The sequence below is a fragment of the Myotis yumanensis genome, unplaced genomic scaffold (genome assembly GCF_028538775.1).
Source record: "Myotis yumanensis isolate MYYU_CA2020_CCGP unplaced genomic scaffold, mMyoYum1.0.hap1 SCAF_2, whole genome shotgun sequence".
NCBI lineage: Eukaryota > Metazoa > Chordata > Mammalia > Chiroptera > Vespertilionidae > Myotis > Myotis yumanensis.
The window spans coordinates 79,460,631-79,474,248 of record NW_027223753.1 but is presented as its reverse complement, the minus strand read 5'-3'; the positions used below and the strand labels follow the sequence as shown (position 1 = coordinate 79,474,248).

General features: G+C 41.6%; 1 protein-coding gene across 1 annotated transcript; it reads left to right on the top strand.

The window, feature by feature from the left end:
* Nucleotides 1-458: 458 nt before the first annotated feature.
* RBM24 (RNA binding motif protein 24) lies at nucleotides 459-13,376 on the top strand. Its single transcript, XM_070405690.1, has 4 exons — nucleotides 459-1,143; nucleotides 2,252-2,375; nucleotides 3,795-3,849; nucleotides 11,238-13,376. Exons 1-4 carry the CDS (start codon nucleotides 976-978, stop codon nucleotides 11,599-11,601), a joined length of 711 nt encoding a protein of 236 aa, XP_070261791.1. The 5' UTR covers nucleotides 459-975; the 3' UTR covers nucleotides 11,602-13,376.
* Nucleotides 13,377-13,618: the final 242 nt, after the last annotated feature.

The window sequence follows — 13,618 nt, the reverse complement described above, 5'->3', positions numbered from 1 at the left end:
GGTCGCGGGCTCTGTCACTGAGGCCGAGCGCAAAGAGCTCGCGTTTTCGTTTTGGAAAAGCGACGCAGCTCCCTCCGGGGGCGCAGTCCCCGCGCCCTGTGTCCCGGCTGGGGCCGCAAGGGGTTCCTAGGACTTTGACGTGTGAGAGCAGGAGACCCTGAGAGCAAGGCCGCCTCCAGCCCTCCCCAGCCCCAACCCAGCTTAGGCTCCAGAGACCAAGCCCGGCGGCCCAGCGCCGCGCCGCGCCGGGAGAGAAGCAGCTGTTCCCAACAGCTGGGGGGCGGCGGCGCCGGGCGCCCCAGGTGCGGCCGCGGCCAATCGCAGGCGTCCGGCCCGCCCCCTCCCCAGCCGGGCGCCGACCCCCGGCCCGCGGGGGAAGGGAGCAGAAAGGGGGAGAGCCGTCCTCGCCACTTGTCTTCCAGCTTCCGCGGCGGCAGGGACGGAGCGTCTACCGCAGCCGAGCGGAGTCGCCCACCCCCGGCCCTACCGCCGCGCCCACCCACCCTCCTCCGCGCCCGGCCGCGCCGCCCGCCGACCCTACCCACGCCCCACCCGAGACACCTAATTGCTAAGCAAGAAAAATCTACCTCTACACGCACCCCGTTCTTCGCTGGAGGACCACCCTCTCTTGTCATTTTTTGGCCTCCCCGCCGGGTGAGTGGAAACCGCCTGCACATTCTATTGAACCGGATCCTAACCCAGACGATCCGGAGAATTTGTACCGTGACCGGCAGGGGGGGCGGGAGGAGAGAGGCAAGTCAAGTCTCCGGGGCTGCTGGCGACTTCGGCAGCCGCGCGCCCGGCGCCCTCGGCCGCCCCCGGCCGCCCGCCCCCGCCGCGCCGCCGCCCTCGCCCCCGGACTCGCCCCCGGCCCCCGGCGGCCGCGAGAGGGTGCAGGAGACGCGGAGCCGGCGGAGGAGGCGCAGCCGCAGCCGCAGCCGCAGCCGGAGCCCGAGCCGCGGGGCGGGCGCGAAGATGCACACGACTCAGAAGGACACGACGTACACCAAGATCTTCGTCGGGGGGCTGCCCTACCACACCACCGACGCCAGCCTGCGCAAGTACTTCGAGGTTTTCGGCGAGATCGAGGAGGCGGTGGTCATCACCGACCGGCAGACGGGCAAGTCGCGGGGCTACGGATTTGTAAGTGGCGCGGACGCGGGGAGGGGGGTCGGCTAGGCGCCCCGCGGGGAAACCGGGGCCCGCGGGGTGGGAGGAACCGAGTGGCGCTCAGCCAGGGTGATCGTTGTTTGGGGCTCGGCGAGACCGTGCGAAGCACCCCGTGGGCTTGAGCGGCGCTGCCCCTTCGTCCCGGCGGAGCTGTGGAGGGAGAGCTGGTCCTGGCTCCAGGGGTTCCGAGGAGACGGGGCGCGTCGCGGTGTCGGGGGCTGGCGGGGCCCGAGTGGAAGGAGAAAACTGTAACGACTGCGGGATTGGGGATCGGGGATCGGGGATCGGGGAAGGTTGGGAGGGAGGGGCTGCAACACCACGGCATTGCGCTCCGGGGCTGGAGGCCGGTCGGGCAGCGCGCTGTTGCTTTGTAAAAATGCGTGTGTCTTCTGGCGTTCCGGCTGGGGCCCGGAGGCGACACCCCGGGAGGTCTGGGGCTCTTCTCCCTCCAGCCCCCACCCTTTTTCTTTTAACTGCAAATATGGGTTCTTTAAAAATATGATCCTATGGCTCTTTGCAGAACTGAAATAGAGCATGTTAAGCTTCCTGGAGATTGACGCGTGTAGATTCAACTGCTCAAGAGCTGGGAGCTCCCTAGCAGGACAATAGCTATTGTCGTTGGGGAGTGTTTGCGGGTGGTTGGGAGCACAGGCGGATGTGAGGCTGGACTTCTTTTTTAAAGCAAACAGTGCCTCAGGTCCGGTGGAGACCTGGGGGCTTTGAGGGCGGGGTGAAGAGGTCCTAGAGGAATTCTAAGTCAGAATTCAGGCTTCCAAATTTTTGCTAGGCCCTGCTAGCACCCTTAAGACTTTGGAGAGTGTGTGTGTGTGTTTGTGTGTGTGTGTGTGTGTGGTCGGGGTGGTGGGGGTGGTATTTCTTCCATTCTGTTTTCTTCCCTTTTCTTTTTGGACGGGGGATCAAGGATTAAGTTCCAGGGAGAAAAATAAAAAAGAAAGAAAAAGTTTAAGACACCCCCAACCCCCTTAGTTTTATCATGAATGATATTTCCAGTGCGATTCTGGTTTCCTTCAAGGGTTGATTTAGAGCTTTGTATGTATGTCTGTGTGTGTATGTTGCTAAGGTCACCATGGCTGATCGGGCTGCTGCGGAAAGAGCCTGCAAGGATCCCAACCCCATAATTGATGGCAGGAAGGCCAATGTGAACCTGGCATACTTGGGAGCAAAACCAAGGATCATGCAACCAGGTGAGAAACAGGGGTCCCTTTGTACCTCCCCTCCCCACTAGAGATGCCCACTACTGCATAGCATGAATCCTCAATTTAGAACATTGGTCGATGTATTTAGTAAAGTTAAACCATGGCTGGTGATTGTGCCATGAGAACCTGTAGATGTATTTAGTAAAGTTAAACCGTGGCTGGTGGTTCTGCCAAGGCATTAAAGATAGATAAAGGAGAGTTGTAACCACTCCTTTTAGGACTTGAAATATACCTGTGTACAAAAATAGATCTTGGAGGACTGGACAGTTTTTTACACACCCAGACTTGGACATGACTCACCTGTTTTCTGTAGTCAGAGTCCACTCTCCATTTTTGAGTTTTTAGACACTTGTAGATAACTCAGATGTGGATTATATGGGCCAAACTTGTCAATTTTAGCTGGTTGTACTTCCTAACGCAATGTTGTCTCTCCTTTTACCACCAGTTGCCTGGGCCCAAAGCAGGCACTCAGACTTGAACACTGACCCAAGAAAAGCATAGGGGTGCAAGTGGAGGTGTCTGGATGATAAATGTTTAACATAAAGTCACAGGATATTAGTAATTAAAATAGATTTCACATACTCCAGTTACCCTCATGTTACAGATGAAAAAACTGAGAAACTCATAGAGATGAGAAATGATTTACTCCAAAGTCACATAGCTATTAACCGCCAAGAAGGAGCACGGTTTTGTCTATGTGAAAACATGACCTTCTGCATTTATAACACTGCCCTCTGCATGAGCACAAATAATTGAGAGTTGACTGTTGAACAAATGTAATCTTTTCTTGAAATTTTGGAGATTGACCCTTCCATCTAAACAGATTTACTAGGAAATTAGGTTGTCAAGAAAGTGGGTGCATGAGCAACTATCTATGAACATTAAAAAACATGTATTTGTCTAATACATTGAGTATAGATACTATCCAGAGAAGAAGGAAAGGAGAGTTTGTTTTGGTGAATTTTTATACTATAATCTGTAAAAGCCATAATCTTCCAAAGCATTGTTCAAAGCATTCCAGAGTGCTCCAAATTACCAAGAATTTTTATAGATCATTATTCAGAATCATAGGAATATTTGTGCATGTAACTTTATTATCAGGTCCTATTGTTGCTTTTATTCCATGAGAATTTTTCCCTGAACTAATTTTCTAAGGTCTTATTCTATGTCAACTAAACTTTGCAGATAATTTTTAGTTTCCACTTGTAGCCTATTAAAATTTTTATTTGGATCAACAATAGCATTAATAAAACTGTCTTTTAAATATATATCTAATATTTTCTCTAAAGTATTAAAAGGATGGTTATCTTTTCTAAGATAAATGAAAGTTGTGATTGCTCTTTATATGTAGGAGTTATAAATGTCTAACCATGCACAAATAGAGAATGTGATATGTTTTGTTGTTAGGTTTTGCCTTTGGTGTTCAACAACTTCATCCAGCCCTTATACAAAGACCTTTTGGGTAAGTCAATTAACAGGCCCTCCTAACTTTCAACTGCTATCATTTGTTAACCTGCTTCTTATATACAGACAAGACCATCAGGCCACAGAATGTTCCTGGTTATACATATATATATATGTTTGTGGATTCTTAATGCTGATAACATAAATATTTTTAGATGAGTCAAGTTATCTGACCACATAAGCAGCCTCCAAACCAGACAAATTTTGAGCTTATGATTAACAAAACAAAACAAAAATACCAGGTATGACTTGTGTACAAGACCGTTGTGTCCCAGCACCATTACTACTGTTCAACTTGACTCAATTTTATTTATCTCTTTCTAACCTGACAGGGCTCGTATACAGTTAAGCTAACTGATCAGAAGGATACCATGATAAGAGGTGGAATAGTTCTGTTTGGAATTAAACTGTAACCAGTAGACTCAGACACACAAGCTCAGATGGTGATTAACGATGCATGGATGTTGGTGTTGTTGTTTTACTTTTCACAATAGTCAATAGACCTCCGTGTGCTTTATTTTATTTATTACAGTAATGAAGTGGTGTTGATAGCTAAACTGTGTGCTTTTTACTTAATTGAAAAGAGCTGTAGTGAAAGTGTTTTCTTTTCCTCGGGGAAGGGGCTCTTTGTGTTTTGGTTTTGGTGGTGGTGTTGAGGAGTGTTGACTTTTGACTTTGCCATGGGAAGCAAAGGGCCTCTTTTTTTTTTCTTGCTTTTAAGCTGTAGCCTGTGACTTCCATTTAACCATACTTTTGTAGTGAGTGCTAAATCGTGTGATTTCCCTCTGTAAGAATACAGATACATTGCTTGCATGTCCTACGTTTCTGTTTTACCGGGGAGTTTTCTGGGAATGGGGCTCTTTCTTTTGCAATGTGTATCCACTTTTAGGCCTTCTAATTAAAGGTTCAGCAACTCTCATCAGATTAACACTAGTCAAGTTTTTCAGTAGAGCAGCACTAACTTTCACCTTTCGGCCCTAACTCAGGTGAACAGCCTGCTCATATTTGTGTTATCTCTGGGCTTTCCTCACTTGCGCTCCCTTATTTTCTTTTCATTCAGACATGATATGGGTGGGAGATCCCCTAACACCTAAATTTATTCTGAACACTTAGAGTCTGTTTGGCTGTATTCTACATAATCAGTATTGCTGTATCTCTAATGTCAGAGATTTAAACTTCTTTTCAAATATTTTAACTGTTCAAGAAGTGCTTTATCCTCAGCAACACCTTAGCTTAACACCTAAACATCTATATGTGTATGTAGCGTGGAAGGTTAGATTCTGCTTAGATAGATATCTACCTTATGTGTCTCTAAGAATAGACCCCCCAAAAAGTAATCATTTTTTGAAGAGTCAATTTATATCTTTCATGAATACCTTCTTATAACCCTCCCTTTAACATATCAATACTTCACCTTTACTGGCAACTGTTACTTTTTTTAAACTGTGGAAGAGTCTTCTGTCCAATATCATTAAAAAGGACCTTCATATCCATAGCTCTTTATCAATGCCCCATCCAAACCATCCTGGATACTGACAATAATTAGTGGGTTTATTGGTTCAACTACTTGTGTGGGCTCCTCCCCCATCATTGGTCTAGACCAGCGGTTCTCAACCTGTGGGTCGAGACCCCTTTCACAGGGGTCGCCTAAGACCATCGGAAAACATGTATATAATTACATATTGTTTTGTGATTAATCACTGTGCTTTAATTATGTTCAATTTGTAACAATGAAAATACATCCTGCATATCAGATATTTACATTATGATTCATAACAGTAGCAAAATTACAGTTATGAAGTAGCAAGGAAAATAATTTTATGGTTGGGGGTCACCACAACATGAGGAACTGTATTAAAGGGTCTCGGCATTAGGAAGGTTGAGAACTACTGGTCTAGACTATGTTGAAGGAGGGATTGGGAAGGAAAACACACATCTTAGGAAGTGATGGTAAACTTAGTCATGATCTCACACTAATAATCTTGAAACAGTTATACAACTGAATTGATCAACATGTATTAATATTTGTTTATTTTTCTCTGTGCTAAGGGTGGTATGAAATAAGGACATTGCACTTTAGTTTGAGAACTCAAACAAACCAATCGGAAACTTGGTTGCTAAGATACTTGGTATTGTTTTCAGTACAAAAGGAATTCAGAATAGCAAGAAAATAGATGATTGGAGGAGTTGAACTAGGCTTTGTGGGGACTTGAACTAGAACTAGACTTGAACCAATAGCTATATCCTAGACAGGTAAAAGGAAGAATGGACATGTCTCAAGGGTATAGGATGAGGTAAGCATAAGCAGAGGCACAGAGAAAAGGCTCAGCATGAAGAATGTTTATGGAGGGTCTTGAAAAATAGCCATAGAAATCTAGACTGGTTGTCAGAGTCCTTCTAGTAGTTCTTCAAGAAAGCAGCATGAGGAATCTAAGAGCAACCAGAGTGAATTGTGTCACCTGGATGTTTGAGATCAAGCATGTTTTGGTAGTAACCTTTTGTTTTTCATCTCTTTTAATATTAGCTGTCTTTTATAAAGGATGGTGATTATTACTGTTTGCATAAATTGTTTGAACTTGAGATTCTTATTAAAAATAGATAGCATTCCAGATGAACCAAGCCAGCCTTCTCTTTCTTTTTTAAGGGGTTCTCAACACTGCTCTGAGTCCCAGAGTCTGTACCTAACAAATCACACCTGGTCATCCTGAATTCTATTTGAATGCTACACATTCTTATTTTAGGCCTGGAAAAAAGCTTGCGAATTTCTTATTTTATTTGACTTATTTGAAGTTCTAGTAACTGAACTATTTCTTCCTAATTGTAATTCTTAAATGGCCCCCAAATTACTCTGGGCCTTTAAAGAGAAAACCTTGGCCTAAAGAATTTCTGATGTAACACAGTGGGTACATGTATAGAAACTTGTGAATTTTCTGAACAATATATTATAAATATTTTATGTTTGAAAGAAGCATTTTCTTATTGAAACCTTGGAGAAGAGAGAATGCAGATCTATGAGCAGAAATGTCTAGGCTAGTTTAGTCAGGCTGAAATATACTTAAACATTTATTCAATATACCTCTAAGTGCTAAATTTTAGGCTAGTTGTGTTAACACCATACTGGGTATTATATTGTCCACTAAAAGGGGCACGAGGGATAATAACTAACATTAACTGAACATCTGCTACATGCCTAGCACTGATAAGGGATTTAAATAAATTATATAATTTAATTCTCACAATAATTATTTGATGAAGGCACTGTTAATGTCCTTCCCATTGGGTGATAAAACTGAGATGAAGAGAGGTGAATTAACTTACCAGGGCTAGCAAGTGGTAGAGTCTGACTCTAGGTTCATAATCATGGTTTTCCCGACCTTTCAAAAGCCATGTTCTTTCTTCTGTATCAAGTTGTAGACAATAAGAATTACAAGATTCTCTCTTGTAATCTAGTAAGAAAACTTACATGCATCCATAATGGCTGTTCCTGCATCTTCAGATAAGGGAGAGAGACATCAGGTTGGTGGGATCCAGAAAGGAGGTAGAAGTTGACCTAGATTTTAAAGGACTCCAGGATTTCATTTGTCTTCCAAACATCTTCCTAACCCATACCAGACTTCATGTAGGATTCTGACATTCCAAGGAACTTTGTACTCTCATAAGTGCATTATCAAATAAAAACTAGTAATGTAAAATAAATGTAGAGACAAGAGTCCTATAAGCAACCCTGCTTATCTTTTAATGCATTCTTCATACCGATGCACACACACAATTTTCTCCTCCTTGCTGAAGGCTAAAGTTATTTTCATGGTGGATGATAAGGAACTCTTATTGAGTACTTAGCTATCTTCATCATTGTAGGCTTTTTACATAATTTTATTTAATGCACAGCAATTCGAGTTGGAAATATGGGGTTCATTTCACATATAGTAAATATATGAGATTAAAAGGTTGAAGTGAATTCCTGAAGACTCTACACCAGAGGTTCTCAACCTGTGGGTCGCGACCCCTTTGGGGTCGAACAACCCTTTAACAGGGGTCACCTAAGACCATCAGAAAACACATATATAATTACATATTGTTTTTGTGATTAATCACTATGCTTTAATTATGTTCAATTTGTAACAATGAAAATACATCCTGCATATCAGATATTTACATTATGATTCATAACAGTAGCAAAATTACAGTTATGAAGTAGCAACGAAAATAATTTTATGGTTGGGGGTCACCACAACATGAGAAACTGTATTAAAGGGTCGCGGCATTAGGAAGGTTGAGAACCACTGCTCTACACGGAGTGAGTGTAGGAGCTAGGGCAGGTCGGATTTGGATTTCAACCAGTAGAGAGGATTTCAACCGGTAGAGATGGAGTGAGGATTGGCATCGCTGGCAAAAGGATGGCATGAACAAAGGTGAGGACCTAAGAATGTGTGGTATCTCGCGGAAACATTGAGGAGCCCAGCTGATTTGGGTTAAGGGGAAGGTGGAAAGTAATCCTGAGAGAAATATTTTGGAGCCAGAATTATTAAAGGTCTAGCATAGCAAAGTTTAAGAAATTTGTGCTTAGGAATGATGTGAGAGGCCATAGATTACTAGAGCAAGCAAATGAGATGAAGACGTTGTAGTTTTGTGATAGATTGGAAGAGGAAACCAATTGGGATGTCATAGGTCACAGAGGGACCTGAAGAGATAGGAAGAAAAGGAAAGCATAGTAAAATTTCTTTCAAAGTTGCCCGAAGTGTATGCTATGTTCTCGTGCTTTTGTAACTGCTAGGTTTGTACATTCTATGATTAGTTGAGGGGAAGTATGTTGATAGATATTTAGTAGGAGGGAGATTCTCAAATTGCCTTACTGGGTTCCCTAGACTATGAAAAGAACTCCTAATACAGGGATTTTTTTCAGAAGTCTCACCTTATGTTTTAGTCCATTTCTGCCTTCCTTCCTGAACTCAGATATTTTAGACTCTACATTGTCTTCTGGATTCTTCTTTCTCTGAGTCTTAAAGGACTCCAGGATTTCATTTGTCTTCCAAACATCTTCCTAACCCATACCAGACTTCATGTAGGATTCTGACATTCCAAGGAACTTTGTACTCTCATAAGTGCATTATCAAATAAAAACTAGTAATGTAAAATAAATGTAGAGACAAGAGTCCTATAAGCAACCCTGCTTATTTTTTAATGCATTCTTCATACCGATGCACACACACACAATTTTCTCCTTGCTGTAGGCTAAAGTTATTTTCAGTTAACACCTTTATTTGAAGATGCAAACCTAGCAACCATCATGTTATGTTGTCTTTAAAACTTTGGGAGTACAGGGGTTAATGTTTCCATATCAGTGAGCTTCATACCGGCTGGCCTTTGCAGCTGATAGATGTTTTACTTTGGCCTTATAAAGACATTTTACCCACTGGAAACCCTTGTCGCATGACAGGATCAAAAATAGCCCGGCTGCAGCCCCTGCTGTCCATCACCACATGTAAACTGGCATGAGTGTAGGCTCTCTTAGCCGTGTCCGCACATTGGCGGCCTCCAGGGACAGTGTTTTATAAAGCCACACCTGTCGCTGTGAAGGAACCAATCACCTGACCTACAGAGGCGTTTTAAGTGTGTGCATGACCATGCGTCTGGTTTCTGACAGGCAATTCAGCACATCGCTGAGTGTCCTGAAAAACCCTTGATGACGTGGTTTCCCCTGGCACTGGGAAAGATCTACAAGTCTAGTAAATTTGAGTGTATTTTTATCATTGGGGTCAAAGTTCAGTACCCTCTGTGATAAATTCATCTTTTCCATGGATGTTCGTTAATGAGTGTTTTCAGTAAAACTCTGAAAAGGAAAAGAAAAATCTGTTTTTGAACATCTAAACATGAATTTTTCTGTTTTGCGTTCTTTAAAATTTGAAGATTGTTATTTGTACTTCTTATAAGTTGGCTTTGCCAGCATCCAGATGGCATTATAGTGTCATATTTTTAGAAACATTAAGGGGTTTTGTTGGAGATTATTTTAAAGAAAGATGAAATAAACCAGATGTTCATGGTAGTATTTTAAATGGACAGTAATGAATCCCAAGAGTGAGAACTGAGATGCATGGGTTTTTAGGAATACCTCTTGTGATTTAATTTTTTTAATGAATGTTTAAGTAAATTCATTGGAGTGTGTTATGTATGTGATCTCTGAATGTATAATTTTAAAAGGTATTTGATTGTGTTTCACTTTCTTGAACTTTTGCAGGATAATATATAACAGTAGAATTGATTCATATAAAATATCTACTTACAGGCAGAATTAAAGCAGAGATGCTAATAAATCTATTTCTGTTGATTTGGAGGATAAAACAAGAATTAGTACATATGCAAAAAAAAATGTTTCCTTACTCTATTGTTTAAACCTTTTAAGTTTTATTAATTTTGGAAATATTTAGTTGTATTTCCCTGTCCCTGCCTTTTCCCTCAACCTCATCATTTCCCCAAAATCCCTTCTGTCTGTCTTGCATAGAGATAAACAAGCTGGCTGACCTTCAGTTGCCTGATAGTCAAACAGGTTTGATTGACCCTTGTGTCCTTATGAATTTTATGGAGACAAAGAAAGAAAGAAAGACAAAAGCGTGCTGCACCTCTCTTTCAGATCACTGCCATGAATGTTAATAGCATTTCTGTAGCTTCCCACAACAGCCTCTTGTGATAGAGTGAGCTGCACTACAGTTCGTTTGAGAAGTGTGATTCTGCTGTGTTTACCACACTTGTGAACTTTTAAACTCCTTTTTTATTTTGTCGCCTGCTTCTTTTTTATTATTATTTTTAATAAGGGTGACTGAGGTTGCAGAGAGATTAATGTGTGCTGAGTCTGCATAGCAATTTGAAGTAGGGTTGCCATGATAATAAACATATAGATTTTGTTGAAATTTTTGTTTTGACAAACCAGCCATCACCCCCTGGGAACTGAATGGTCATGGATTACCTTTTGAGTCCTGTGTTCACAGCTCAGAATTTTTCTATTTGCCAAACGGTTTTGTTTTGTGAACTCATTACAATTTTCTCAAGTCTTAATCAATTAAGCATTTATTAAATACCTCTTATGTGCATAGCCCTCATGAACCTTGATTTATTTTCCAAACTTCTGCTAAATGATATTTATTGGATCTAAATGATTATAAACAAAAATGTTAGCAGGGAGGGTATCATATTTTGATAGCTGAATTCCTTTGGGGGCACTCCCTGACTTTGGCTACCGCCAGAGGACTTTCACGGACCGCTGAAAAGCAGATATTGTGGCAACCCTATGCTCATAATAACCACTAAATTTGAGTTTGTCGTATTTCTGAGCAAGCAGTGCTACAGATAGGAGGCAACTACTGCCTGACTTTGTTTTCCATTTCTCAACAGGATACCTGCCCACTATGTGTATCCACAGGCTTTTGTGCAGCCTGGAGTGGTCATTCCACACGTCCAGCCGACTGCAGCTGCTGCCTCCACCACACCTTACATTGATTACACTGGAGCTGCGTATGCACAATACTCTGCCGCAGCTGCTGCTGCCGCCGCCGCCGCCGCCTATGACCAGTACCCCTACGCAGCCTCTCCAGCTGCTGCAGGATACGTCACCGCCGGGGGCTACGGCTACGCTGTGCAGCAGCCAATCACCGCCGCGGCACCTGGGACAGCTGCCGCCGCCGCTGCAGCAGCTGCCGCCGCAGCAGCGTTTGGCCAGTATCAGCCTCAGCAGCTGCAAACAGACCGAATGCAATAGACCAGCCATCTGATCAAAGTTGAATTGTTTTCTCTTTCCCTCCCAATTTCCCAATTTTTAGTAGCTAATAAGAGTTAACATTAACAGCTTTAAAAAAAAAAGCTATGCTTTGTGAAGCAGAATTATTGTTATTTTTATACTCCAGTAGTGTTCTAGATGAGAAAGAGGTGAGAGAGAGGGGAGTGGGCGCAGTTTTGGAAACCAATCCCAAAGAGCCTGAGGAAATGAAAGGCCGCTAGGAACGGATGGCGGAAGTAACAATGGAACTTCACTTTTATAATGGGATTTTTATTTTTGCTCTTTTTATAGTATCAGGGAAGCAAACTGCCTTTTACAAGTTAGAAAATGCTATTTGAATCTTGTTGAACCAGGGAATACAGAGTGAGCAATACATAGCTTGAATTTCATTTAAAAGCAGATTTTTTTTTTTTTTTTTAGAAAAACAAAATGGTGAAAGCACTGATTGTCATTTTTAAGTTGCTATGGCCTATAGAACTTTTTCAAGTAAGAAGGTAATGTTCTTACTCTCTCAAAAATGGGCATCGAACAATCAATCTAGGAACGTGGCAGTGGGTAAAATGGTGGACAGGCACCAAAGCTATTTTCTCATCTATCCTGTGGATGAGCGGGACTGTGGAACAAGTGATGTGGAATTATTGGGTGCAACAGCTGTACAGACAATCAATAACACGCACAGTTCTGGAAAGAACACATCACTTGTGCTTGTTTGATGAGCTTGTCACATTCTAATCCCTCTCCCCATCCTGTTTCAATTTTGGGAAACTTGTATCTGCTGGTGTCAGCAATTCTGATTCTGAAATAGGATCAGGCTTTTACTACAACAGCCTTCTCTTTCTATTTATTGTGTCGACTCGTGGCTTATGATTAAAGGCAGGCAAAGTTTGCAGACTCTAAACCCTTAAGAATTGTCTTAAGGGCATTTATTTTTTTTCCCTTTTTGAATAATTTTACACTTTTTAGTATCTATTTCAGAGTCCTATTTAAAACTATTTATTAGTGAATACAATACATGAGACAACAAAGTTACTGAGATTACAGTTCTTCAGAGGTAATGATAATGTGGTTTATACTGTGCCTTAATAGTAATGCTATTTAAGATAATTTATTTTTAAGTTTTACTATGCTGCACTCTAAAGGAAGGAACTTTAGATGTGACACTGTAAAATTATGTATTCATCTCATGGCATAAATTATTTAGTAGGTCTAGATGTAGCATATTAAATATTAACCTATTCAGCTAAAGATGTTGACTTGGATTTATTTAAATTCATATGTGCACTGTATAAGAGAGTACTCTTACATGAACACATTTTAGTTTTTAGGTTTTAACAAACAGGCTATATTGCTAGTTTCATGCTTCCTTCTCTAATTTTTGCTAGTGTAGATCTCATTTATTGGTACTTCATTAGTTTAACACTATTCTCATGTAGTTTATGTAGTTTTTAAATGCTGCTTTACATTTTTCTTCTGAAACTGCAATACTTGCAATTTTTATTCTTAAGCTAAATTGAATACTATTTTACACTGTATTGGATTTTTATACTTGAACAATTTCATACAAGGGAAGACAGGTTAGCATTTTTATGGACTTTCTCCATTACCACTGGATTTACTTTAAGTATTCCCATTCTAGACAGTGTTATGTAATGTAGACATGACTCTCCTGTGCAGATTATTTATTCATTATGTACATTGCTTTATAACATTTCAGATCTTCTCATCTATTCACTTGTATTAAATATAATTTTTAAAAACTCCTGTTGCATTGATTGTTTCTAATTTTGTCATAAAAGTAGAATGATTTCTCCTTTTAATTAGAATTAATGGCCATGATTTACATGTAACAATTTCAGTGAACAGAAAACTTCCCAGACACCTCATGTTTATACCTTCTAAGTAAATTTTATTAACTCACTTATTTACTTTATATGTAGCAAATGACATAAGGTCCTTCCCCAACAGTAAACTCTCAAAGACTATTCGTGTCACTGTTACT

Bases quoted from the DNA above. Each gene is read 5' to 3' on its own strand.
- RBM24 (XM_070405690.1), top strand. From the start codon at position 976: ATGCACACGACTCAGAAGGACACGACGTACACCAAGATCTTCGTCGGG. The intron at 1,144-2,251 runs GTAAGTGGCGCG...TATGTTGCTAAG, and splicing joins AGTCGCGGGGCTACGGATTT to GTCACCATGGCTGATCGGGC. The intron at 2,376-3,794 runs GTGAGAAACAGG...TTTTGTTGTTAG, and splicing joins ACCAAGGATCATGCAACCAG to GTTTTGCCTTTGGTGTTCAA.